Consider the following 27704-nt stretch of genomic DNA (forward strand, 5'->3'; position numbering starts at 1 on the left):
TTCAATGACAATGCAGGTAAAACATTTCCCATGTTGCATGAGCATTACGGGGTAACTATCATTCATGAGTAAAATCTCTCTTAAGCCAGATCACATCTATTTATAGTCCCATAACAGCAGAGCACAAGAGTGAGATGTGATTCATACTTAATGGAGCCCTTATTATTATGAGCAATGAGGATTGTGCTCCAGTTTTCCCAAAACAGAGGAGTAACCCTCATAGACTGCAGAAGCCACTCCTAGGACTTCATAGCTGTCACCCTCCTAAATGTAAATGTACACTGAACTCCTCTACTTATCCTTCACTTTCAGGATGGTTGGCTTGTTTAGTTAGATGTTTACTCAGGGGTGCATGTATCCCTCAGTTTGTCCATATGTTTGATGAATTTTGAGTCTCTCTTCCTAGAAGATGGTAGCACATATGTCAACTCCCTTTCTAGAGTCACATACAGAGAGAAATTTAGGAAATATTTTTGTGTATACAAATCTATGACAACATACATTTTATGAAAACATGATATCTTTACTAAAAATCCACCCCAAGAATGAAAGATTGCAAATTCATCCCAACACTCTTTAAATTCTTCACACTTTACAATTTTAAAATACTAATTGAAGGGGAAAAATCAGATGACCCTTGAATTTACCTCCTAGTCACTCACCTGGCTGCTTCAATTTGATCTTCAACTTCAAATGTTCCCAGTCTTCTGTTGATTGCATGCATGATCTTATCTCCTTGGTAACCACTTCCTCTGCCATCAAAGCTAGCTACTATAATGTTTTCTGTGCTTGCAAGGTAAGTAGCCCAGTTGAGTCTGAAGACAGCATCTGCTTTTTGACTACAGGGGCCTCCATATCTGGGGAAAATCCCAAATTGTTAGCCTTTGTGGTTTTCCTGAATCAAATGAGGAGTGCTTGCATTTCTATTCCCTGTGGACAAGAAGTGTACATCTTTCCTGTTCATGAGCCTGAAATCGTGCGCCTGAAATCGTGCCAGCCACCAGGGTGTCCACAATAGGTCCTCTAAAACTTGGCAACAGGACTAAAATGGCTGGGGTTGCCTTCAAAGATGCCTATCAGTTTTATCTTTGAAGATTGTTATCAAACACAGACTTCACAGACCAACATCTTCAAAGTTATATATATCTTGGAAATCAAAGAAATAAATTCTCTAAGAGTTGGGATAGGGGAGTTGTGTCATGAAAACATAATGAGGATGACAATAAATGCAGCTTTGAATGTATCTTTCCATCTCATCTTAAAAACACACTCCCAGACTACAGGTATATTTCCTACGTCAGAACTTCCTTAAGGACTTTGATTGCTATGTAATATGCATTACATTTCTCCCAGTACCTAGCACAGTGTTGTATACTAAGTCTCTACAAGTCATTGTGGAATGGGCCAAAGTATGAATGAACGTTATTCCTTAAAACTTCAAAGGAGAAAGAAATAGACTACATTGGAAAATGGGTATGTTGTTCGGCATTTTATTTATCAACAAGTTTAACTTCCTTATATCTGCAGTCTTAATAGACTACAACCTACCCCCCACCCAGCTGTATGCACAATCTCCATTAAGCCCTCTCATTTCTGTTCATTAATCAGGAGAAGCTCCCTATGGCTCATTGCGCCTCATTTAAATATGTCGCCTTTGCACTATGCTTGCTCCTGGACCCAGACCCTCTCAGTAACTCTTCTGGCCCCAGCCTATCTCTCTTACTCATTTGCTCACTGTCCCCTCCACAGGATTGGACAAGTCCCGCTTGCACACATTTGCTAACATTTTCCTCCATCTCCTTAGGGAGAACAGTCAAAAGAACTTTAGTTTTAAACAAAATATTGTATTACTTTAATTTTAAACTAAGTATTGTAACATTCTTACTTTAAAAAGAAGAATGCATTCAAGCATTTCTTGGGCAAGTAAACATTTTTTAACAACATGTGAAATGCCTTGGTCTTTTCAATGATTTAAAATTTGGTAGAGTTTCAGCTCCTCTTAATATTAGTTATAGATCAAGTTACCTAACCCCAAGAGTAACATTATTTTTAAAAATAGAAAACAAAGATTTAGACAGCTAAGCCCATGAAGAAGAAAATAAATGAAAAGAAATGGGAACTAAATTTACTGTTTTTTTTTTTAACTTTCCTAATGAAGGGGAGTTTTAATCGTTACTTACTGGGGAGTTAAAGAAGATAAAAATATCGCTCTTTTCTAAAGGACTCTTTTTTAGTATCGGGCTAAAGCCTAAAGCAATTTAGAGTCAGTATCGTCAAAGTTAGGCTTAAGGAAAATCAAATAGCACATGCGAAAGTTTAAAATATCTTTTTCTTTGAGCTTTTTTGTTCTGTTTACATGGAACTGGGAATATAGTGGAGCAAGGCTGTGTCTGATGCTAATATCTATACCCTTCCTTTTTTTTTGCTAGTTGCAACGGAAAAGTAACGCCCCTGAGTTTCAGTTTTCTTTTCTATATAATTGGCCTAATAGAACTCACATCGGTTTCTGTATGAATGAAATAAGGCAAATTGCCTGGCATGCAGCATGCACCCAGCTCACTTGTTGGTTTCTTTTGTTTTGTTTTTAATAAAGGAAACGAGCAAGCCAGGAGAGGAAGAGCGGCATTGTGGCATTATGCATGAGGTCAGGGCAATTTTAGAAGGGTTAAAGTAAAATGTATTCCTAATAATTTTATTTTACAAAAATATTTTACAAAGATGCCATATTGAGAATTTATATGAGTTCACATTTGCTGCTCAAAGACTTGTGATTTCAAAATTTTCTCTAAGACTGAAGAAGACTAGATGAAAATGAATACTTTCCTATATCATATCTTCTCTTCACCAAAAAGGGGAATGGAGCATACCAGGCAGTGACAGTTCAGGAACTAAAGGAGGAGAAACTTGATGTCTAATGAATCAAAGGCAACCAACGGGAGATGGTTGGGTGAGTCTAGGAATAAGGAAATGTGAAGATTGTTAATATGCGTCTCTTGCTTGTTAAAATGTCCACAAAGTAAGGATGAAAAATGGGGACTTGAGAATGCCTTTGGAATTTCCTTGCAGTTCAGGGAAATCAATCAAAACAAAATCCATATGCCACTTTGATGGAGGAAGAGTGTCTACCTTCTCCATTAGAAAGATGGAAGAAAACATAGGTTTGGGCTTGTGATTGCAAAATGGAAGGAGGAAATTGTAAAACTGCTTCACAATGATTCAAGAAGAGAGAAAGGAGGCATTTGGCTCTATTTTTCAGTAAGCTACACTGAGCAAAAAATGTACCACAGTTAACTTCTAAATTGTTCCCTCCTCTTGAATACTTACACTTCTATTAGTAGAGGATATTTCTTGGATTTATCAAAATGAGGAGGCAAGATCATCTGATACCAAAATTCTAAACAAACAGAAAGATTCATTAGTGAATTAACAACGATTATTAGCACGTTATTTCGGTTTCTTACTGTCAGTGATAAGTCATATCTAGTTTAGCAATTTGTTAAATTAGAAGAGAAAAAGAAAATGAACTGCTTAGATTTAGCATGTTTTTAAGATATAAAAACATTCTCTCTAAGGTTAAAATACTAGTTAAGGTTAAAACAATAAAGTTGTTTCTAATGTATCTATTAAATACATTGGTGCCTTGTGAAATAAAAGTGCATCTTAGAATTGCTAATGTTTTGTTTTTATGATTCTGTTCTTTGGCATCTGATCTACTTATCTAGTTTGTTTATGGCTTATGTTCTAAGTTTTCCTCCAAAATGTTTTCCTCTTCTTGAATTTCCTAGATGTTTAGGATTTTTAGTTGGCCCCAACTCTATTTTAAAATTCTGATTTAATAACATTTTTGTAATTCTTATCGCCATCCCAGACCGCAGAGCTGAGTTCCCATTTTCAGCTCTGCTTCACAGAATGAAATCAGGTTTACATGGAGCAAACTGTTGTGTATATTCTGTATGATCTTCTGCAGATCTGTTTAATTCTCTGCGCTTGATTTAACATCAGTTTAATAAAATATTTCCCTCAATAATAAATCAGTATCCTTTGCTCCCAAATTCAGGATGACGAATTAGACTAATAAATCTAAAAAGAAAAAAAAAAGGAGAGTTGTTCCATATTTTAATAAGATTATTTCCAGCTTAAGTAGATTTAACCTTTAGGGGAAAAAAATCCTTATCTCTAGAGATTCTTCTTCCTTACATTTACCTTTTTTGTTTTTTTTGTTGCAATTATTTTAGTTGAAGAAAAAAGAAAGATCTAGGAGTAAATCTTTATATAGATAAGATTTCTCTTCAATTTGTATTTTGCTGATTATTATATGCCTTCTGATTAAATGTGCTTATAAGAACAAAAATTTAAGTCTCTATTATATTTCAATAGAATGTCAAACTATCAGTTGATCATGATGTTTTTGACGAATATGCCAAACCCACCATTTGATCTCTCCTTTGTTTGAATCAACACTAGTTGATTAGAAGTGTTTTAGTTCCCCCTTTTTGAAAATGCAGTGTTTTCTCCGGGGGGATTCTTTCTGATTCCCAGGCCTACCCTCCTCTGCTTCCTGCTCCCTGCCTCCCCCTCAGACTCTCCTTTCCTGGAGTTGGGAATGCATCAGCACCTCCCAGCTAGCCCCTTCCCCTCTGCCAGCTCCAAGCAACACTCTCTATCAGGTTATTCATCCAATCATGTGGCTTCTCTGACTCCAAAACCTTCAGGGGCTCCCCACCGTGTACCAACTAAAATAGAATGTCACATCTCAGTATTCAGTGCCTTCTGCCCCAGGCAGTCCAGTCAGCTCACCAGAACTTCAAGTCCTTGTCACTCAAGCCTGATTCAAAGGCCAGCAGCACTGGCATCATCTAAGAGCTAATTACAAACGTGGAATCCTGGACCCACCCTGACCTGCTGAATCAGACTGCAAGTTAGCAAGTTCCCCGGGGACTCATGCACATTCAGTTTGAGTAGCACTGCCCTAAGCTGTTCCTCAGAAGCATCCTACACTTTCCAGTGTCTTCCTGCCATTTAAAACTAGATGAGTTGAGTCTTTTCTATTATCCTATATTAAAAAGAAAATCTAAAGTAAATCAGTCCTGATGGGTTCTCCCTTCACTATGAGTTGTTAGCCCTTAATGGAAAAAAACAAACAAAAATGACAAGATTTCCTATTCGAAAAACCCCATTCTCCTTAGTGGTCCCTGAATATCCATGATCAGGCCACTCGGCCAGGGACTAGGTTAACTATGCGGGGCAGGAAACTTAGGAAAAATGCAAGATTTGTCTGCTGAGACTGAAATCTCAACATTTTAGAGCCAACTCTAATTTTTTTATATAACTATCTCAGATATTTTTGATCTCTTCGGGTTGAAGGTAAAATATATCAGGATATCATTAAGTTAAACACACAATTCATACTTAATAGTAAAATAGAGTTACTAATGGGATGAAACTAAACTAACAATGGTGCATTTTCTCCAAATACCTTTCCTCTTAAAAAAATAAATTTTACATAGAATGGTACTGTATTTTAAGACAAAAGAATGTAAAGCTAGTAGTTCTTGTGACAGAACATTTCATGGAAAAATAATTAGATTTTATATAATATAAAATGCATATTTTCTGATCAAATTATCATATTTAGTTCTATTTTTACTGGCATTTCCATGAAAAGTTCTGGTCCAAGAGAAATTGAACTTACTTGTTTCATTCAGAATAATGAAGTCCAGTGTTTTTGAGGGCATCTGGACATCCTGTAGCGTTTTATCCAAAGCTGAATTGTCTTCCAGGACTCTCAGTTCTAAACAAATACACAATGCAGCAGTAATTCCTTACAATGTGAACAATCTGCATTATGCAGAGCAATAATGAACAAGCAGGCAATTCACCGATGGGACTACACATCAGGTTATAAGCCCTGTGTTCTAGTCATTGTTAAAGACACCCGAAAGGCAAAGAAAATCACATTATGTCAAATACATCTTGGTCCTATTCATGCACACACTTTCCTGAAAAGGCAACAAAGGGAGAAATATGAGAAATACCTTGATCATTCCTGCTGCTGTGCAGAGTATAGAGGGGCAGACCAGGGCCTGTTAGCGTAATCAGAGGAAAATATGTTTCAGATGAGTTTTATGTTTTAAAAGAAGATAGCATACTTTTAAATAATAACATTTATTATCATTTAACTTTGATAGAATTTTGATACATTTAACTTTGATAGAATAAATATGATAGTGGAGAAGGGGCTTAATAAGTGTCAGCTGTTTTTTCTTTTCCTTAAAGGGCAATTTGAGTGTAGGAAGTATTACTGGAAAGGCACAGGGCCCAGTACAATGAAGCAGGAAATGAACTTGGTCCTGCTGAGTGCTTTGGGGCACGTTATCATCCCTGTGCCCAATTTCCTCATCTGTGAACTAAGCCCTGGGGACCTTCTGAGAGCGCCTATCCTTCCCTGCTCTAAATCCAGGATCCAGCGAGGACCACACCAGCCCTCAGGCCCTGCCCATCTTAGGGCAGAGCTCTGGGGCTAGCCTCACCTGGTGGAAGGGGGGTTCACCTCCCGCTGCCCCCACCCCACTGAGTCTTGGAACCAGGAAACACATCTGCACAGCGCCCGACTTGGATAGCGATTCCTTTCTGGCATGCAAAAGTGTTTTTCTCACACGCTCATATCTTCACTATTTATCCCAACTGTGGTAGTTGCAGAGTGGAAGGTAATGTATAGAAAGCTATTTTGTGAGCTCTTTGATTTTGATGTACTTGCATAATAACATTAATTTTTACACTTGATCAGAACCATAGTGAAGGCATTATACAGATCCAGGTTTGAATCTTGGCTTACCTGCTGTGTGACTCAAGACAACATATCTATGCTTCAATGTCCTCACACATAAAATGAAGATAATAATATTTACTGTATAGTATTTTCTTAAGGATCAAACAAGATCACGAATATAAAACTTTTAGCACAGTGCCTAGTATAAAACACATGCCCAAGAAACAGTGACTAAAGACAGCCATAGTAAAGAACCATAAAGAGAATTATAATAGTAAAGAAAATATACTAGTAAAGAAAGACTCAGATAACTAGTTCGGAGACTTTTTTTGGCAATGAACGTTCTTTTCAGAATATCTAGATTCTTTCATTTTGAGAAGTAATCCAGCACAGTGCTTAACAGAGGGCTTGGGAAGCAGAGGCCTGTGTTTGAATCCTGTTGGGCCTCGTTAGCTGTGTGACCTGTGGAAGTCACTTTGCCTCTCCTGGTCCAGATTTCTTCACTTACAATAAAGAAAACAATAATAACAATAGCAACAGAAGATGGAGCAGTGAGCAGGCTGCATGGCAGACACCACCCACATACATTTTCTCATCCAAAGGGACAAGTGCATAAAATAATTTAAAAACTCACAATATGTGCATATCAAAGTATAAAGTGCCTCTGTTATACATAAGCTTGGCTTGGGGGCGTGAGGGGGTGTTTTCGGGTGAAAGAAAGGCAGGCAAGTCTCCTGGTTAGAAGGGGAAGGAAAGGTGGTTAACTCACCTCTTAAATGTGAGTGGAGAGAAGGGGACTCATATGATTTCAAGGACTCCTCCGTTTCAAAAGGAGAGAATGGAACAGGGCAGAAAGAATATTTCCCAAACTGGCGACAGAAAGGGAGATTTCAGAGATGGGGAGAGTGAGCCAGGAGGGTGGTAAGAAGGTTGTCCAGAGAGAGGAGGTGAGTGGCAGGGGAGGGAAGCCTGCAAGCTGAGGGGATGGCGGGAGCTACTTCAGACGCTGTGAGAGCCCCGCTGCCCTCCTTCCAGCTCCCCTAGTCAGTTCACACTTACCCGAACATCTCAGTTGATAGTACTTCGCCTCTTCACTAAATGATACAGAATAGTACTGACACCTTTCTGGCTTCAGCTCACAACTAAGGCATGTCACTTTTGTGGAGTCATTAAGTTGGATTCTGTAAAACCAATGATGGAAGTTAAGTGCTTGATGAAAGGATCAATGAATGGAAGGAACTTAATAATGCCATATTCTAGTTTTAAAGATATGGGAATGCCAAAGCAATCCTCAAAAACTTTTTTTAAAAACGTGAAATAAATACATGAATTAATTCATAATACTTCAAACTTCCTATTGTTTGGAAATATCACAAAACACCTAATAAAGTCATTCTCTTTTGTTGACAAGCAGATTGATTTATAAAGGAATAAAAGCACTCGATAGCAATACCAGTTAATATATTAGTTAGAACAAAGCAAAAAAAAAAGGAAAAGAAAAGAGAGCCGCAGGACCTGTTCATCAGCTAAAACGGCTCAATTCAATAATTTAATAGAGCTCTTACTTATAAAGATTTCTTCCTCCTGGCATTCCTTTATATTCATTACTAATGTAGTATCTGGGAAAAAACAAAATGAAATATATATTAATTACATTTTTAAGATAAGTCAAGTACATGCCATTTAACTCAAACACCAGCATTAGTGCTCAGACAAGTGCCTGTGCGTTACTGCTTGCCCTTCTCTTATCACTGCTCCCCTGCCCCCTGGCCCCCTAGAAGCCATTTTTCTGCATCATCTCTGAATAGGACATTCTTTTTTTTTTTTTTTTTTAATTTAACAGACTAAACTATCTGAATCCAAGGGATTTCCCCCTTATTTAAAGAGACAAGTAAAAACTCAAAAGTCTTTTGTAAGAAAAATATGACGGGACAACTAGCCTGAAATTGAGACCCCTTTTATCTACACTGTTTTCCATATTTTCTGTTTTATAACACAAACTACTCAATAGCAGGAGCCCCATCCTCCGGAGAGTGGCAGAGCCACTTCTAAAGAGGATCTTCAAAACCTGCTTTGGGCAGTGGCAAAATTCCTCTGTGGTGAGATCAATAAAGAATTATAAAAATATCTAAGATTCTAATGAAAAATAACACTTGCTTTCCAACTAACTTGTTCATGGTAGTTGACAGCCTCTGCAAAGCTTTCTATTTTCCAGAGGGTAGGGCAGAGACACGGACAGATAAGACAGCCTCTCCACGCCTTCCAAAAATTCAGTGCCAGTTGAAATTTAACAAAATGCCCCTGAGTGCTAGAACGGTGTTCCAGGACGTTTAGGAAAAAGAGGCTGCAGCTCCTCTAATGCAGAGCAGGTGAGAGGAAGAGGTAGCGCTGCTTGGTGGCATGGTATCAAGTCTGCTGAGCATCTGTGAAATCATTAAGCCTTCCGTATGTTAAAAAGAAAAAAGTACTGAACACAGTCCAAATAGACTAGTCTTCATTTGTAGGAGATTTTTCCCTATTTCTGGGCAAAGAGGGTGTGATTTGATGAGTATGTTAACATCCTGTCAATTATTAGAATACTCACAGGTAATCACTGGTAAGAGCTTCTATCCCAATGACTTCCCAGGCTCCTGTGGTAAGAAATGTGCAACCCTGGTGGGGTTTTTGAAAAAGAGCTTTATTAGACTCTCTAAAAAGTGGAGGAGGATTAAATCATTTATATCAGGAATTCAGATCATCTCTGGTCTCCTTGGGTCTCCCTACCCCATCCTACCCGACTCCAGATACCACAGGGGAATCTGAATTAGTCTGATTATTTGTACGCATTGATCGACTTCACCAAATGATTTCCACTTCAAGTTAGTTTCATGAAAAGGAGCTCAATCTGAAATAAATTAAGAATACTCACTGTCTTATCTACTTGGAAATGACAAATGTGTCTGTAGCCTGCTTCATTGCTGATGATCTTGTAAAAGCTGTTCCCGTCAGAGGTAAAATGAGGTTCTGCAGGCCTAAACTAGAAAATAATGGAAAACAAAAAACGCAGTACAGCACAAGTCTCATCTTAGTACCAAGGTTAGTTTTAGAAAGTCCTTCCAACACCTATGCTCAAAACTCAGGCTTCGTTTACTTGCCAAATGAAACCAGTGTCTCAAAAGAAAATTCTCCTTCTAGAAAGTGCAGACAAGATCTAACTCCCAGGGAATGTTTTGTGCAGAGCAAATGAGAGAATGCACAGAAAGAGGCTGACACAGGACACTCAACACATAGCAGTGGATATTGGTATCCTCGGGCATCTCCTCTCTGTGGAGGATAACTCCATGACTGCTGGCTCTAAGTGAGCAAAAATTAGCATTAGCCTTTCAGTTTTAAGAAGTAAATTTCCTCAGGGTCTCAAACGTGCTTTCTTCAGTCTGCTATTATTTTTGAATGTTTCAGATTAGAGGTGATTTGTAATTTGAGGGGTTTTTTTCCCCCTATTTTTTTTACACACATTTCTTTTTGAAAGTCAGACTTAGAAAGTTTTTAACCATTTCTGGACCAGATCCTATAAGGAAGGTCTGTCGCATATTTCAGATGGAAACATTCATATACTTATTTTTATTATAAGCCTTTTAATTTTGCTAAATAGGATCAACAATTTACCAAAAAAAAAATACTTATATGGAAATATAGAACAAAATTTCCATTTTTTACGGTTCCATAAAAGATAGTTCTCAGAACATAATGTAGTTTAAGCAGAAGAGTGTCTATACCAGCCTGAAAGGAATATGTCGCTTTATGACTTCGATTCCCTTCCTCCGTTTGAGAGCAGGTAGGAGATGGTCTTTTAAAACTGTTGGTTCACTTCAACCTCGATGTTTCCTTTCTCATCAGCTCCCATTTTGGGAAGGAAGAAAAATGCTTCCCTCTTCTATTTAGTGATTCAAAGCGAATTCATTTATGGAGCAAGCTGAGGCGTGCAGTACACTTGGTGTTCTCATTACAGAGCTCTGAAACACATTCCCCTCTCTAGACCTGTGTTCACAGCCTTATCTTTTTAATACATTTCCCTGTTTCCCCTGGATGGAGTTGTGCCTAGTAGAAATGTGTGAAAAGTGGCATCTGTCTGGTTAAATACAGAGAGGAAAAAACATATTTTTTTCAAAGAGTCGTGAGGAAGTGTAGCATGTCTCTTGCCATGGAGGAAACCACTTTTCATGTTGGCAAACCTCTCCCCTCTGCCCAATCAATGCCTGAAGGAAAGGACGTGTGAATGCTATCGGAGCTCTATGCCCAGCTGGAAAGGGTTGTGTTCCTGGTCCAGGGGACCTCACCTCTATGCCCCAAGAGATGTGAAGTCTTTATATTTTTGTGTCACTTTGTTTCTCTCTTAAAAGGGGCTTAACAGAAGTGGTCATAAAAATTAGGCGGGATTCATTCTTCATCGTTCACACAATGTTCCACCTTGGCTGGAGTGCCTTCCTCAACTTGTTCTGTTCCATGGTCTTGTAGCAAAGTGGTTGGTGATTCTGCTCTAGGCATAGCACAGCATGAGTGCGAAGCATGAGAAGTCTCTGAGGGTCACCGTGCTTTCTTGGATAAAGCTCTGCATCAAGGGGTCTAGTAAAGTATGAACCCGCATAAGCATGATTTCCTCCAAAGAGAGGTGCATAGCAGGTGTGATGTGTATGCCGCTGGGTTTCTGCTGGATGTAGTCACATCTCCTGACACATTTGTGCAGGCTGTGGATGGAACCCGTGTTTTCTGCCTCTAAGCACATTAACTTCAAATATGAGGTCAATGAGCACATTCTGCATCTTGGCCGCCTTTCAGCAATGTTTGCTTTTTAACTTACAGGGAGCTACAATTCTCCTACAGTATGTGTTCTGTTTTGTCTGCTCTTCATTTGATTTTTCACTTGTCTTCTTTCTTTTTCCAAGTGAGTATGATAAATATGCTCTATAAAAAGATATCTCTACAGGGGGCATTTAAATATTTTGAGAAATAGGTCACCTAATATCTCTATTAATAACAAATAACGTAGGGCTCTTGCTCGGTATATCTACATACTGAATAACTTTGAAAATCTATCTATATTACAAAAAAAACCCATAACTCTTTAACACTTACTCTTCCAACCCAGCCAGTAGTACTCATTTCAATGTGTTGCCGTGCCTAGGGAGGGAAAAATACAGACAGGTGTTTCAAAGAAAAGTGAGATGATGAATTCTATTTTTCAGCCACAATTTGTGGTAATATAAGCAAAATTGTACTTAAAACAATTGAAAGCTATCTCCATTCACGTATTTGTGTTTATGTTGGCATTTTTTATGTAATTACCTTAGATCATTTACCCCTCTTGCCTAGAGCTCTGCCCTGGGTCTACGGAAGTTCCCCTGGCCTTTTCAGTTCAATAGGTACAGAACTGAAGATAATGATGTTATCTTTCCTCTATTCCCACCAGCTTGCTCTTACTCCTTCCCTCTTCTCCTGGTTAGTGGTACCAATTCACCCAAGCCAGAGACCTAGCCTTCTCACAGGGACACCCCTCAGTCCCCGTCATCCAGTTCTTTGGCTTCTCTTGTCCTTCTCCACCACTGCTGCCTTAGTTCATGTCCTATCAGGTGTCCTTGGTCCATTGCCCTGATCTCCTGGATGGAGACCCAGCTGCTGTTCTCTCCTTCCTGCTCTCCATCCTGCTCAATCCCTAGCTGACCTCATTTGGCAACATACAGTTCTATCTTATCATGATCCTCTCCTATTTAGAACCTTGAAAGAGCTCCCCATGTCTTACAAGATAAGTTCAAACTCCTCAGAATGGCAGCTGAGCCTTAGCCTACATCTCTAACCTCAGTTCTCAGCATTGTACCTCTCCCCTAATGCTTAGTCCTAGGTACCCCCAGACCCTGCATGGTCCAAGCTATTCACACTGGATGTCTTTGCACAGCCTCTGCTCATAGGGTCCCTATGCTTTTGTCTGCCCAGCATACGGCAACTTATCCCCGACTGTCCTGTGTCTCTCCCATGTCGGCTCCCCTCCTACTGTGTGTGCCCCCAGTCCAGGCGATCATCTTCTTTTGCCCTGTATTCTCTCTATACCTAACTTATACCATTTTAGGGCACAATATCCTGATATGAGGATGATTTAATTGGCAGGAAGCAGAGAGTTTGCATTTTTAAATTTGGATTATGGCTGTTATGTGACCTAATCAAGCTCGTTAACCTTACTGAGCCTCAGACTCCACAGTGTCTGGCTACTGTGAATGTTCAAGAAATGGTAACTATTATTATTGATTTGCATAATGGTATTCCCTACTAGAGCATAAACATTTTGGGGACAAGCATGCTGCATAATTCATTTTTTTTTTTTTTTTAATATCCAGAGCTATGCATACAACTTGGGACATAATAGGTATTCAATGTTTCCTGCATAAATGAATGAGTGACTCAAGATACAGGTTGCCCAAGCTTTCTGAAGCGAGAACACGCCCTGTGCTCAACCAGGATGGGAGCAGGGAGGGGAGGTATGTAGGCACAAGGCCCATTACCAGAAAAATCTTGTAGAGTGTCCTTGACAAATGCCAGCAAATGTCCTCCAGCCTACCCCTCCTGAGATTGCTGGCTCCCAAAGGGGCTTGCATTCTGATCCAACAGCTTAGCTGGACCTTGTGGTCTCTTGGCTGGAACCCCTCCAACATCTCAAAGCTGGATTAACACCGGCCTTTGCCTCAGTGTTGCTACCCTCTCAGCCTAGTAGCTATCCATTTACATCCTAAAGCTTTTTAAAGCTTAGAGATAGTCACAGGATGGTAATGGATTTGTGGCCTCTTGATATGTGTTTTGTTTCACCTATACTCAGCTGGTCATTCCTCATTCCCTGTATTTCTCTATTGAAACACACTTCATTGAACTTGCAGGCTGTGGCCCTCTTGGACTTTTTGAATTTTGACATCAAATTCTGTCTTCTGGGTTTCCAATCACCCACCCCCTTCCCAAGTGATAATATCCATAACTAAAATAGTATGACTCATGAGCGATGGCGAAATAGAAGTACCACCATATATCAGATTATCTAAAAGTTAGTCAAGACTTACCCACTGCCTCAGGGTCAGACAGAATCAGAAAGAAGAGACACTCTAGCTTTATTTCTGGATTCCCAGCCATTCACTCTCTCTGTTTTCATCCAGCCCTCAGATCACATGCAGCTTTAGAAGCAGAGCATCCCCATTCCACCTTACCACTAAGCAAGTCCATCTTCCGGTGGAGTTATCATAGTCACAAATATCCATGATCGAATAGTTTTGAATCCTCCGGAGCCACTGCAAAGAAATCCTTTCTGTGGTTACCCATGTCACGTCACACAGGTAGTGATCCCTGGAAGGAAGGTAGGAAGGAAAGTAAGTAGAAAGGAAAGAGAGAGAGAGAATAAGTATTTCCAGACCTTGGTACAAATAGACATTTTACTCAATGAAATCAATCTTAATGGGAATACAATTTTAAATGGTTGAAACGACTTATACCATAATATGCCACCTTTTCTTAATGCTTAAAATGTAATTTAATTTTGAATGGAAATTAAAATGTATCTCACAGGAAAAACAGCAGCTAACATCATACAGTGCCTTACCAAATGGGACGCACACCATGGCTCAAGATTTTTCAAGTCCTCCACTTGGGCTTGGTGGTGCCAGGGAGTCAAGAGTGACATTTTCCTACTTATTTTCTGCTGTCTTGATGGAACATTACAATGAGGCCAGGGACACTGGCTGGGATTTGAATATTTTCTGGTAATTTGATGTGTTTCTCTAGAAAATTCTTCCTATTGGGGTGAAACTACAGCTGACCCTTTTCTCAACTTCACTTTCAAAGAGGAAAAAAATTGACTCACATCTCTACAAATTTTGAAAATCAAATAATTACATTGTAAAAAAACTTTTCTCAAGAGTCAAAACATGAACGAAGTGAAGATGTTAAGGAATCTTTTTGCATTTTAACACAAATTTATACAAATAGAGATATCTCTAGCAGTGCGTCCTGCTCCAACACATACCTTTAAATATTTTTGGAAGTTCATTTTGATTTATTGTGAAATGCATGGAATTCATAATTTACTTTACCACTAGCCTCCCTAAATATTTGCTCTGGATAGTTTATTTTATTTGGCTGTCCCCACCCTCCAGTGATTGATTTTGTATGACTATTCTTAATTAATCACTTCTTTCCATTGTCTGATCAAAGCCTTGTTTCCTTTTGTCAGAAGGATTCAAAGAAATCTTTTCTTTCCCCTTTTCCCATCTGGCCCTATGACCATATCTGTTCTCCCACAAATGCTCTAAAAATGCTCCCTTGCTCTTTCCTTCACAGGCTGTACCATCCCCTCCTCTTGTCACTTTGCTCTCCTTGCTTGACTGCAAGCTCTCTGTGGCAGGGACACAGGGTAGCCCCAGGGCTCAGCAGACTACCTGGCGCAAAACAGGCAATCCCTAAAATTCTGTAGAATGCAGCGCTGAAGACAGGGAAAAATCCTGTCCTGTCCTTTGTGGCCTAAAGAGCTCTGTCTTTCCTCAGAATTCATGGATCACTTCCTGTCTCCACTCCCTTCACAGACATTAAATCAAACAACAAACAGTTATTGAGCACTTGGGGTGGATCAGGTGCTGGATGAAGCACTTTAAACCTGTCACTACTTCCCTGTCCCCCTTCTACTGCTGGGGCCACTTACCGTGTTAACGCACCAGGGGTACCTGGGCCTCCAGGTTGCCACCGCTGCAGGTAGCAGGTACTGAAAGAAGACCAAGCCCCCTCACCCAGCAGCAAAGCACCACATTGGCACAAATAGGGACTCCTCTCCATTTCACGCCTTTCCCTTGCTTATTAAGAACCTATACAATGGGGCTGGCCCCGTGGCCGAGGGTTAAGTTCGCACGCTCTGCTGCAGGCAGCCCAGTGTTTCGTTGGTTCGAATCCTGGGCGTGGACATGGCACTGCTCATCAAACCACGCTGAGGTGGCGTCCCACATGCCACAACTGGAAGGACCCACAGCGAAGAATATACAACTATGTACTGGGGGGCTTTGGGGAGAAAAAGGAAAAAAAATAAAATCTTTAAAAAAAAAAAAAAGAACCTATATACTACCTAGTCTGCATGGCTGGTGTCCCATAAACACGCTATGAGGTCTCCTAGCTGCCCCACTTTGTTCAACCTGTCCTTCGGTCTGACAAGACTGCCATGCTTCAACTTCTTTAGGTTTTACTCAACAACCTCCTGTCCATGATGCTTTCTTGGAAACCCTCTCCTACACCGCCATCACCAGCTTTATGGTGCTTGTCACCAACTGCGCGGCTGCAGGGTCTGAGAGTGTGACTACTTTTTTGCTTGCCCAGGAGCAAGGGTGCCTCAGCTCATCTAACTCTTCTGTGTTGTACCCAGGGCACAACATTAAATGAGAAAATGGAAAGGCAAATAAATCTTATTGAGGATAGGAAATAAAAACTTGCAAAGGAAATGGAAGAATGAAACACAAGATAGAAAATAAAATTTTTTGAAATTAATTTTCTAGACCAGGGGTCAGAAAACTTTCTCAGTAAAGGATCAGACAGTAAATATTTTAAATTTGGCAGGCCACATGCTGTCTGTCACAATGACTCCACTCTGCCTTTGCAGCACAAAAGCAGCCAGAGACAATATGTAAGGAGAGTGTGGCTGGGTACCAATGAAATGCTGAGATTTTAAGTTCATATAATTTTCACATGTCATAAAGTATTAATTTTCCTTTGATTTTTCTTCCCAACCACTTAAAAATGTAAAAACCATTCTTACTTGCAGGACCATACAAAAACGGGCGGGGGGCTGGATTTGGTCTTGGGCCCTGGTGTGCTAACTCCTGTTCTATACCAGTAGTTCTTAGTGTTCTAGGTCAAAAACCCTTTGTATATCTGATGAAAATCATTTACCTTTCCACACACATTTTCCAAGGGTTCCGTGGATATCGATTAGGAATGTGAGCTCCAGAAATAGCTTTCTTATTTTCTAAAGTGTCCCAGTGCGGGGAAGGGGCAGATGAAGGGGGAATAAAACTCTTTAACATGACTGAGGGGTTACCTGGTACTAAGTAGCTTTATGTACTAGAAGCCATAAATTATGCTTCAGGTTCAGAGATCAGACATATGAAAGTAACGTCCCCATTTAAAAACACTGAGGAATGGAATTTGGGAAGTTTGCCAGGAAACTCACATGCACCTGGCATCTTTCCTGCCCATTCCTCGATCAAAGGTTCATGAACTCATATCCCCCACTACCTTTGTCACTCTCCACAGGCCAAGGTGTACTCTGCACCCTGGGAGGCCTCAGTGAAGGCGGGTCACCAGAGGAGCAGACAGTTAATTTTGAATTCTCATATAAACATACTTCTCTTCAATCGCAGTTTCTCTTTAGGATGTAGAATTAAGTGGAAACAGAAGGAGGGTGCATATCTCAGCCCTGAGTCAAGATTATGCCAGGCCAAGGTATCAGTGAGTCATGAAAAAGATACAAGGAAACCAATAGCTTAATTGTATTTTTTACTGAAAGGTTTAAGTCCCCACTTAAGACTGGAAAAATCCACCAAGCAGGATCATCAACTACACTTTGCACTACACGCCGATTTTATTCTGCAAAACCAGAAAGGCAAATATTGAGTAGATTTTGGTTATATAATGTTTGAGGGAAGGGCGGAGGAGGGACCTTACAGACAGCCTGGGCTTCCCTTGAGCCAGTGACTGCCTATCCTGGGTTAGACATAGTGATTCAACAAGCTCTTCTAACTTCTGGAACAGGATTAGTCTAAGGGGAATATGGTTGATTTTAATACTAAAGTAATGAAGTAATTTGTGGACATAATCATAAGAGTTCACACCCATGTGGAGCCTACTATGTGCAGGGAACTGTCCTTAGTGCTTGACATAAAGCTCATGACCACCCTGTGGGGTAGGAATGCTAGAGTTCATGTTTAGCAGACAAGGAAACAGAAGGAGAAAGAAGTTAAGTAACTTGCCCAAGGTCACACACTGGAAGGTGTTGGAGCCATGATTCAAACCAAGCAGTTGGCTTCAGATTTTCTGCTCCCAATCCCTCGCTCCCTCTGTAGAATCTCCACCCATCCCTCTGGTAGATATTACTAGCTAGCTTCACCCTCTTGCTTCTTTTCAGGATAAAATTCCTCATTCTATGCAATCTATTTATTCCTAGAGAGTGTGTAAACTGAAAAACTGAATTTTATACAGCAAATCATCTTTGAATGCACTGGGAAAGATTTGCTTTTGAAAGTCATAGTACAGAGAATCCTGTTGTAAAGTGACTATTGCCTTGCAAACAGTAGGCATTTAATAAATGTCTGTTGAGTGATATTAATTCCTCTAATTTGTGTAAATGTTTTTTTTTTTGGTATATTGAGGACACTTAAAATAAGGTACTCATTACTAACTGAAAAGAATATTGGAGAGAAAACTGCTACTAAGAGCCACTGCAGACGGTGGACTGATTAATTCAGTGAATCACCCAAGGAAGCAGGCGTTCTGCCAGTGCTGGCCGTGGGCTCCATGCCACCCTCTGCTCTGATAGGGATGCCAGCCCTCCCAGGTCTGCTGACAGATCACTGAGGAGAGGAGAGGAATGGGTGGGGTGAGATGGAGCAGATCTGAGGGATGCAGCACCCATAGCATGTGAATTCCTAAACTGCCTCCTTTCTTGCCTGTGTCACTAGCTTCCAGGGGATTTCAGTCCAGTACATTTATCTCCTGTGTGACAATCCCAGGCCCTGAAGTCCCTAATTTATAGACCAAGGGTCATCAACCATTCAGAGGAGACATAGCAAGTCTTTATCTATTGTGTCCCTCAGGAGCAGACAGAACAGGGAGGAGCAGGTCATGAACTGGGTGTGATGGGCCCGGAAGCCTTTCAGCAGATGTTGGGTGGGGTCATCTCAGTACGACACACCCTCCCCAATTCTCTAGTTTCAAGCCACAGAATTTGCAGATGGCTGGGAGGAGGCGGAAAAGAGGGATTGCTAGGCAAAGTTGTTTCGAAAGCCATTTTTGGTGCTGGCTGTGTAAACTCCTATTCCACACACAAAGTCACATGTATAACATATGTAAACCATCCATCCATCCATCCATCCATCCATCCATCAACTAATCTATTCATTTATCCTACACATATTGATTGGGCACTTGCTATGTCCCAGGCACCCAGCTGGGTACTGAAGATATTATAGGACTGGCCCCTACCTGCAGAACTTGTCTTCGATTCAGCAATGTGAAGCAATGCTCTAAATAAAACACTTAGGAAATTTATAATTTTACATGATATGTTGTTTTCTTTCAAATTCCCTTATGAGTAGTCACTACAAATGATCAGCTTAATGAATCTAGTCAACTTGAGCTCTAAATCAATGAGGATGCCAGGAGGGCTCACCCTAATTCAGGGTCATGTCCGAGTCACTGGAAGAGTGACTGGATGCCCTTCTCACTCTTGTCAGAGGATACCACTCCTAACAAACAACAAACCAGCCTTATCCTCCTGGAGAACTTCACCTGCTGGAAGTTCTGTGATGAAAGGACGATGTGGCCTAACGGGAAAATTAGTGATGGGCACAAGGGCAGAGGAGGGAGTAACATGCTGATCCTGGCAGGGCCTCAAATTCTAGGAACTAGTGAACTGCTAGGTAACATATCAGAGTGTGCCGGGCAGTTTAGTAAGAGGTATCACTTGCGTAGATTAACTCAGCCTTGCTGGATCTTTGTTTGAGGCCAGAAAATGGAGCATCACCACGTACTAGAACATTTTCCCAGAGAGGACCGTGAACCTGGTTTCAGATAAGATGTGGTCTTACTGGTGTTAACAGAGAGCAAAGCTGGATTTGCAATTCCCTATACAACACATTCCTGTGGCATTTACAAAAATGATTCCTTGGTTTAAATATGTTCCACACAAAATATCCCCATGAGTCAGGCAGCCCTTACAATGAGGGTGGCATAAAGAACCACAGACTTAATGATTCACTTCTATCAGGCAAAAACTAAGTCCCTAGGACTGCTTCAGTTTCCTGAGCTCAGCAATTCACAACTGTGCCTTGGAAAGTGAGTTCTAAGTGGCGAAGACTCCATCTCCTCATCTGTGAAATGGCCATGAAAATGAGACCACAGGGAGCGTGTAGGGAATAAATGAGACGTGAGCAGAGCGCCAAGCACAGTCCCCGCCCATAGGGAGCACTCAATACATTCTAACTTGATTATTCAATTATTCTGGCCTCTGTCCTATTCCTAGCTCCCACTGCTAACTTGCTGGCTGACCTAGAGCACATTGAGTTTACCTCTCTGAGCCTCAGTTCTCTTATCTGGTCTCACAGAGGTGTTCTGAGTGTGTTCTGGAGTCCCCACAGCTTCTGTCTAATTTCCTGAGACTCCTCGGGGGAGCAAGGTGACAAGGACTGGGCCTGCAACCAATCTTCTGTTAGTTTTCTGGCACTGCACTTCTGTGTTATAGCTCACTCAAACAAAGGTTTCTGGATCCTTAAAAAAGTTTGCAAACCGCTGGCGAGGTCTACAACCCTTTCCGGAGCTCATATTTTTCAGAGCAGGACCTCATGGCTCATCCTCCCTGTGGACAGATATTGGTTGTAGATCAAGAGGTCACACCAGGCCCTGTGGGACTCTTCCTGGACTGCCCCGTGCACGCCCCGGGCTCCCTCCACTTCAGTACTTTGCTCTCACTGTGCCCTGCTGGGATGCTACCTGTTCAACCTCCACCTTCTCCAGGATGCTTTCTTTGACCCCTGGGGTCATGGAAAACTCCTCTCCCCACCTTTAGAATGCTTCCAGCCTTTGTTTCTACCTCAGTCATATTTGTTCTTGCAGTCATTTATCAGAATGTTTTACATCCTCTACCCGATCACAAGTGCTAGAAGGGCAGAAGCTCAGTCCTGTGGACATTTGTGAGTGTAAACAGTGGGTGCTCAATCAATGTTGATTGAAGAGATGGCTGGACAGGACCAAACAGCAGATTTTTGAACTTCTGGGTAGATTTTTATACCCTTGGACAAACTCAGGAAAAATAATTTTTTTTAATTTACCAATAAATGATTTTCCCCCGGAAAGAATAGGTTAATATAGATATTTCTAACCAAGTCAATGAATTAATAATCACAGAGCAAAGCCTATAGCATGCGTGATGTGGTAATGCAACCCTGAGAGAGTGGACGCTTCCATTTTGCTCTGATGACAGCTTCAGGAATCTGAGAGCACCAGCTGAATTCACACAGAGGGAGGGACCTAGCAGACACACTCTTTTTTTCAAGACAGAAGGACAGGTTTGAATATAGACTCCTACTTGGTCATTTTCTTAGCTGCTGGGCCTCATTTTCTTATCCGTAAACAGTCATATAATAATAGTTGTTGGAAAGAGAGAGAGTTACTTTAAAGATTCATAAGATAAAACATGATAATGCCTTGTGTCTGGCACATAATGAGTGCTCAATACATGCTAGTTATTATTTAAAAGCAACAACAAAATCAACATAAATAACAGAAATGAATAGAGAGCTACCTGATAGTGATCAATTGCATGCAGCATGGTGATCTTTACAGGAAAACAGCGGGGGGCTGAGGGTGCTCAATGGCAGGATTTCAAACCACCAAGGATTATTTAAGCATGTGACATCCTGAGGCACAGCAGTGACATGAGGCTCCCTAAATTTAATTTGCAGTTTCCCTGAATTTCTCTAGGTCTTACGAGGATCTGCAAAGCCCCCTGTGACCTGACCTTACTCCTATCATTGTCCTCTTCACTCAGACAGCTCCAGTCACTGTGGCTTCCCGGCAGGTCCTCTAATGTACCAAACATGTTCCCCCTGCAGGGTCTTTGCACTTGCTCTTCCTCTGCTTCATGCTGCGCCCCCAGCTATCCATGCAGCTAGATGCCCGCTTTCTTCATATCACTGGTCATAGGTCATCTCAGAGAAGGCTTCCCTCACCTCCCTCCACCATCACCCTAACCTCTGCCCTGCTTTGACTGTCTTCACATTTATCACCACCTGACATGTTATAGTTTTCCGTATTTACCTAGTTGTTGTCTGTCTCCCCCACCTTAAGTGTAGGCTCCATGACATCAGGGACTGTCGCTGCTCTGTTCATTGTGCAACCCCACCACCAACAAACAGTGCTCAACAAACAGCGGTTGAATGAAAGAATGAATGACTGTCAGCTTGGGTGACACAATGGGAGGCTACCAATGATTCTGCCATTCATTTTTTAAAAGTTCTCTATGAAACTGAGAGCTATGAAACTGTTTACAACCCAAGCACTTGGGTTAAGTGTCTTACCCTATTAACACAGAAGCAGGAGCAGTGATTTGTACGGAAGTTGCATTAGTGGCTGGGCTGAGAGTGTCGGTATTTACAACAAAGAACTTTACAGTTGGATTCACAGCTCCTGCCTAGGAAAAATCAATCATGGAATTAGTATTGACAAAAAAATATAACATCATTGCACAAGTTTAAAGCTGCACAAAAATGTCTGCATTACCCCCATGAAATTATAACTGTCAGACACAGTTAAACAATTTAAGATAGATAAAATGAACATAATGGAGAGTCACGAAACACAACCTTTTCATGCTCAGGCAAAAAAATATATAGATTTGACATATATGTACATATGACTTGAAGACCCAAAGCACTCCTGTTTAAATAACGAACGTTCATAATTGACGTATTTCATGAAAACAAGAATAAACTTCTTAAAATCAATTCTATTATTTTGCAAATACACCCTGACTCCAGAAGACAAGAACTCTGATGGCTGACCACTAGGAAGAATACCTTGGGTTCAGCCAAAGACACAGTCCACAAGGAAAACTAGTTTACCTGAGCCGAGAGCCAGTAATGCTAATTAGGAAGCCATCATTTCCACTCCAAATTCAAGTTCACTACATTGGAGCTTTACAATCAATATTATGACAGAAATCTATGAAACCTTTTTATATATACACATACATTTTCAATTGACAAATTAGTTAGAAATAATATGATATTTTTAGGGAGTACATTTTATGGCGTTTTTTTGGCCAGTTTCACTCATCAAAAAATAACATTCCACTGAAAATACATCTCCATATTTAGTCTCTGATTTTTTTTCTTTTAACTTCCTCTGTCTTCCTAAAATGGCAGCTCTTCATAAAGCAAATTGAGTGAGTTGGTAAAAATAAAAGTCCCTATTCCCAAATTGCTTATAGGAAAACCACTTTACTATGAGATTTTCCTATAGACAATACTGTGGCCATTATTATTATGATACCAGTGAAGAATCCTGGCTTCTTTCTAAATCCCCCTCTTTCTCAGCTTACACTGCTTAATAAAGCTCTTCAATTCTCATAAACATGCATCCCAGAGTGGGAGAACAGCCTTGAAAACCAAGACGTGACACTATTATTCCAAATGTAGGACGTGTGAAATTTACATTAGTGCCAAATCTATAATAGAATCACTAAAACTAGTCATGTATCTGTTAATTAGTAATGCAACCTGATATATAACCAAGCTTTTCAACTTCATCTAGGGCACATTCCAACTTCCACAAATGAGATGAGCTTGTGATTCAATTATAGCCTCTCTTTTCCTCCATTTAAACATTTCTATTCCCCCTACCTCTTTCAAAAGCATTTTCCCCATCTTTTTCAGCTTGTCATTCCTCAAAGTTTTTGGAGAAATTACAAAACCTTAAATCACACTCTTTCCTGGGATAATAAAAATACTTTAAAATTGCCAGATGCTGTTGACTTCAGCAAGAGTAATCACAGCAAGCTGTTGAAGAGAGACTGACAATATTTTCATTAGCAGGAAAGGATTAAATGAAACCATTCTCTTCTCATCAAATCACGGAACCACTATCTGAACAGGAGCACAGACCTTTGGGTATGGAATCTTCACAGTCCTTGGGTACTGCAGTGACTCATCAGAGTAGAAGGAGTATTCAATAAGCGGGACTTCTGTGTCATTAAATTGGGCATATGCTAAGAAAGTGCCGTTTGGAGACCACCACAGAGCGGAGTAGGAACTGAAGACTTCCTCTGAAAAAAGACATAAATTGTTCTGTTACAAGAAGTAGCTGATAAATTGGCTTTGGCATTCAAAATATTGTTCTCATTAGCTTTAGTAATTACAGTAGAGTTCAACTAATGAACCACTTTGCATTTGCTGGGCTTCCAAAATCAGAGTAATACAAATGAACAAAAATAAAATCTTCAAGGATAGATCTGGAATGTAAAAATAAGTAACCCGTTGGACCATTTTGGAATATTTTAGCACACAATATTTAATATAAGCTCTACATTTTTTTCTTTATCTTATAATCCTCTAAATTTATGCCACAAAACATACTAAAAGTAAATTTCACACAAGGGGCTGATTCTCCTTTCTAATTTTCCAACAGTCAACATGCCAGCATACTCTCCCCAACTGGGCTCAATTTGTACTGAGCCCGCAGGGTACTGGTGGGTGGTGTGTGGCTCCAGGCTATCAAACCAATATGGTGCCCAGAGTTTACTACTCTTGGCACAAACAAGGTGTGGGAAGGAGGAATTTAGAATGGCAAGGAGCTCTGTGAGACCCCTACTGAGAAACATCTCCATCGCCTAGCCTAGAAACTGAAGACTCCCTTGGATTAACACCCTGCTCTGGTGTGTATCCTGATGGGTGAGAGAAGAGGGTCAAACAGGAAGGCAAATGAAAGGAAAGGTCTTGCTTTCTAGAACACTGACAGATTCTTCCTCAAGCTCTGGCAAAGGTAGCTCCTTTTTATGTTTATTATGGGGTCTACTCATGGGACTTCTGACCTTTGGTTCTTAAAATGCCAAAACCTCTTTTACCAACCAGGAATGGAGGATTCAAGTAGACTAGATGGAGACTTCTGGTCCTTTATGAAGACTTAATCCAAACTCTCATGTTCTGCTCTGAGTGTAGAGGTAAAAGTAAAAGCATAGGAGCTTGAATCTTAGATTTAAGGAATCATCTATCCCAATTACTTTTCTGATTCTTGAGGCTTCTTTGCAAGTTTCTTCCAAATGCTTGTTTCCAATAATAATAGAGAAGTAATTGACATCTATTATCTCAGTTGATCTTCACAATAACCCACTGTGCAGATGAGCAAAGAGAGCAGGCAGGCTTAAGGAGAATACATAGTTTGCAAGGGTCACACAGCCAACAATTGATAGAATCAAGAATGAATCCAAACTTGTCTGGTTTGAGTCCATGCTTTTTATCTCTGTGCACTACTGTCCCTTCCTGCCTATTTTGGCCCCTTTAGTAACAGAAAACCTTCTACTTGGTGAGGCAGCCTGTTCCCCCTTTGACTATTTTATACCTATGTCGTTGAGTTACATTTATGTAGAAATTTAGAATTTACACAACACTTATCTAATTTAGTCTTCACAAAGTACGTGGGTGAGTCTGTTCATAGCCCATTTTACAGAGAAGGCAACTAAAGCTGAGAGAGATTGGGTGAACTGCCAGAAACAAGAACTAGGACACAGGCCTTGGGATTCCAAGTCAAGGGGGCTTCCCACTAATAACTTCTTCATATACTGAGTTGATGGCTCATTCCTTGTGGCTTCTATCCACTGGTTCTAGTCTAAGATCAAGATGCAATTACATAAAATGAATACAATTACAGCACGGATATTGTTTTTAAAATTACTTTTCAGTAAAGGCAGCATTCTGTGTTTTGAATTAGTGGTTATTTGGAATACAGAACATATTTTTCCATATCAATGATGTATTAAAGTCATTATTATAAAACTACTTCTGGTCAAACTCAAAGACTTGAGAATAAAGGGACCATGGGTAGGGAGAAAGGAGAACGATAAAGGAAGGAAAAGATTCCCAGCCCTTCCTGATACAAAGCTGGCTGTGAGCACAGGTATCTATGGTACTGCCTACCCCCAGACTCTCACCATCCTGTAATATCTCCTGTCCCACCACTCTGACCTTCTTTATGTACCCCCTGGACCTAGTGTCCTCCCCTGAATAGGGCACTTAATTAGCTCCATGACAATTATTTGTTAGCAACTTTGTCTCCTCTCTGGGCTGAATTCCCTGAGAGCAGCAGTTGGGTAGCCTTTGTCTCTGTGTCCCCAGTACTGGGCACAGCACCTTACAGGTGGTTGTCACTCAATGTGAATTGCACTGTTACCCACACCCCCACTGTCAACACTCCTACTTCAGCGGGGTAAGGAGTGCTCCATCTTCCAGAATTATTTCTTTCTCCATCCCTTCTCATCCTTGCTCTCACAAAAATTCTGATTATCAGCTCTGGGTTAGGTAAACTACACTCATACTCAAGAGTGAACGTCACGTATTTAATTTCAAATGAGGAGATAAAGTATTACCATTTTCAAAAAAGAAGACACTTATTAACTAAAGTAAAGTAATAGGTAGATGGCGGCATAGGAGGACTCTGAACTCACCTCCTCTCATGGACACAACAAATTTACAACTACCTTTGGAACAATTACCTCTGAGACTGAACTGGAAACTGGATAAAAAGAATCCCCACAAGGGACAACACTGACAGAGGTGGAAGAGGCAGAAATACCTTTCTGCTAAGCCAAATCACACTCTAGCTGCACTGCTTCATAGCTGGGAGCATTCTTAAGGTTTGAAGCTTTTCCTGGAGGAGTGGAGGATTTGAGCAGGAAACCTATGCCACAATAAGCAGCCTTTGAATTCAGCACAACTGAGATGAGTGCCATAATTCTGGCTTTGCTGGATATTAAAATCAATGGGGAATATCCCCAGAAAAGCTATGGAACATAAAAGAAAAAAAAGCCTGCTCTTAAAGGACCCATGCATAGACTTACCCATTCCAGAAGCCAACACAAAATCACCAGAAAGAAAGAAAGATGCATAGACCTTTGGTAAAAGAGACTCACTTGATAGGCTCTGGGTGCATCTCAGAGAGGCAGGAGGTGGTTGGGCCCACCTCCTTAGGGACTGAGACACTGGCAGCAGCCATATTGTGACCTAGTACAGGCGTGCTGACAGACACTGGCAGACGCCATTAGATTTCTTCCCCTGGTCTGTTAGTGCAGTGGTTTGCCCTGCCCACCAGAGCAATGATTTAATGCAGCTCAGCTAAGGCAGGCAGCCCACCCTAGGGACTGGCCCCGCCCACCAGTAAGCCCTTGGGGAACCTGTAGGCCTGCATTGGTAGGGTCTTCTGGGCCTTCTGCAGCAGGGCAAGTGGGTCCACCTTGGCGGGGTGGGGTGTGCACACTGAGCAGGACTGCGTTGACGCAGTGTGTGGGCTTGTGGGCAGTGGGGCTTGTCAGCTGCAGTAGACTTGTGCCACTGGCCTTCTCAAACAGCCACACAGGGGATCTGCCCCAACTTCTGGTGCCTTAAACAATGATTGTGTGCTGCCATGCCTGGGGCCAGCCCCATCCAGCTGTTCTCCTGAGAGAGCTGACAAAAGCCTCCAGGCTAGAGGCCTACAACAATTGTGAGCCCCTGAGCCTAGAAACCAGCCATGACTCACTTAACAGCAAAGCAACAGCAGCTAGGTACTATTAGACCTTGAAGCCAGCTGTGTTGGGGCTTACCCTGCCCAATAAAGTGACTAAAGTGAATGTAGCAGCCACATGCAGCTGAGCTTTACAACCAGCCAGCCCAGGGTTCAGCTTAGCTTACCCATGCACCCACAGTAAGAGCAACCCTGCCACAACAGAAGGTCCCACATAGCCCACATGGGGGACACACCTGGAACATTTGGAACTAGTGACGAGAGCGAAGCACAATGCTGGGCCTCATAAGGCACCTCTTACATAAGGCCACATCTCCAAGATTGGGAGACCTAGCTGATCTACCTAATACATAGATATAAGCACAGAGAAGTAGACAAAATGAGGACACAAAGGAATATATTC

General features: G+C 41.0%; 1 protein-coding gene across 1 annotated transcript in view; it reads right to left on the minus strand.

Moving 5' to 3' along the window:
* Positions 1-27704, minus strand: part of DPP4 (dipeptidyl peptidase 4) — an 86574-nt gene that overhangs the window by 18711 nt on the left and 40159 nt on the right. The window contains exons 9-20 of the mRNA XM_046659904.1: positions 23692-23852; positions 22108-22220; positions 13990-14125; positions 11882-11926; positions 9678-9785; positions 9354-9421; positions 8335-8388; positions 7829-7950; positions 6036-6083; positions 5693-5791; positions 3325-3394; positions 663-857 (exon numbers count right to left, since the gene is read on the minus strand). Of these exons, the coding sequence (XP_046515860.1) occupies positions 663-857; positions 3325-3394; positions 5693-5791; positions 6036-6083; positions 7829-7950; positions 8335-8388; positions 9354-9421; positions 9678-9785; positions 11882-11926; positions 13990-14125; positions 22108-22220; positions 23692-23852 (1219 nt within the window). The remainder of the gene's footprint in view (positions 1-662; positions 858-3324; positions 3395-5692; positions 5792-6035; positions 6084-7828; positions 7951-8334; positions 8389-9353; positions 9422-9677; positions 9786-11881; positions 11927-13989; positions 14126-22107; positions 22221-23691; positions 23853-27704) is intronic.

This window comes from Equus quagga, chromosome 4 (assembly GCF_021613505.1).
Source record: "Equus quagga isolate Etosha38 chromosome 4, UCLA_HA_Equagga_1.0, whole genome shotgun sequence".
In the NCBI taxonomy this organism is placed as follows: Eukaryota; Metazoa; Chordata; class Mammalia; order Perissodactyla; family Equidae; genus Equus; species Equus quagga.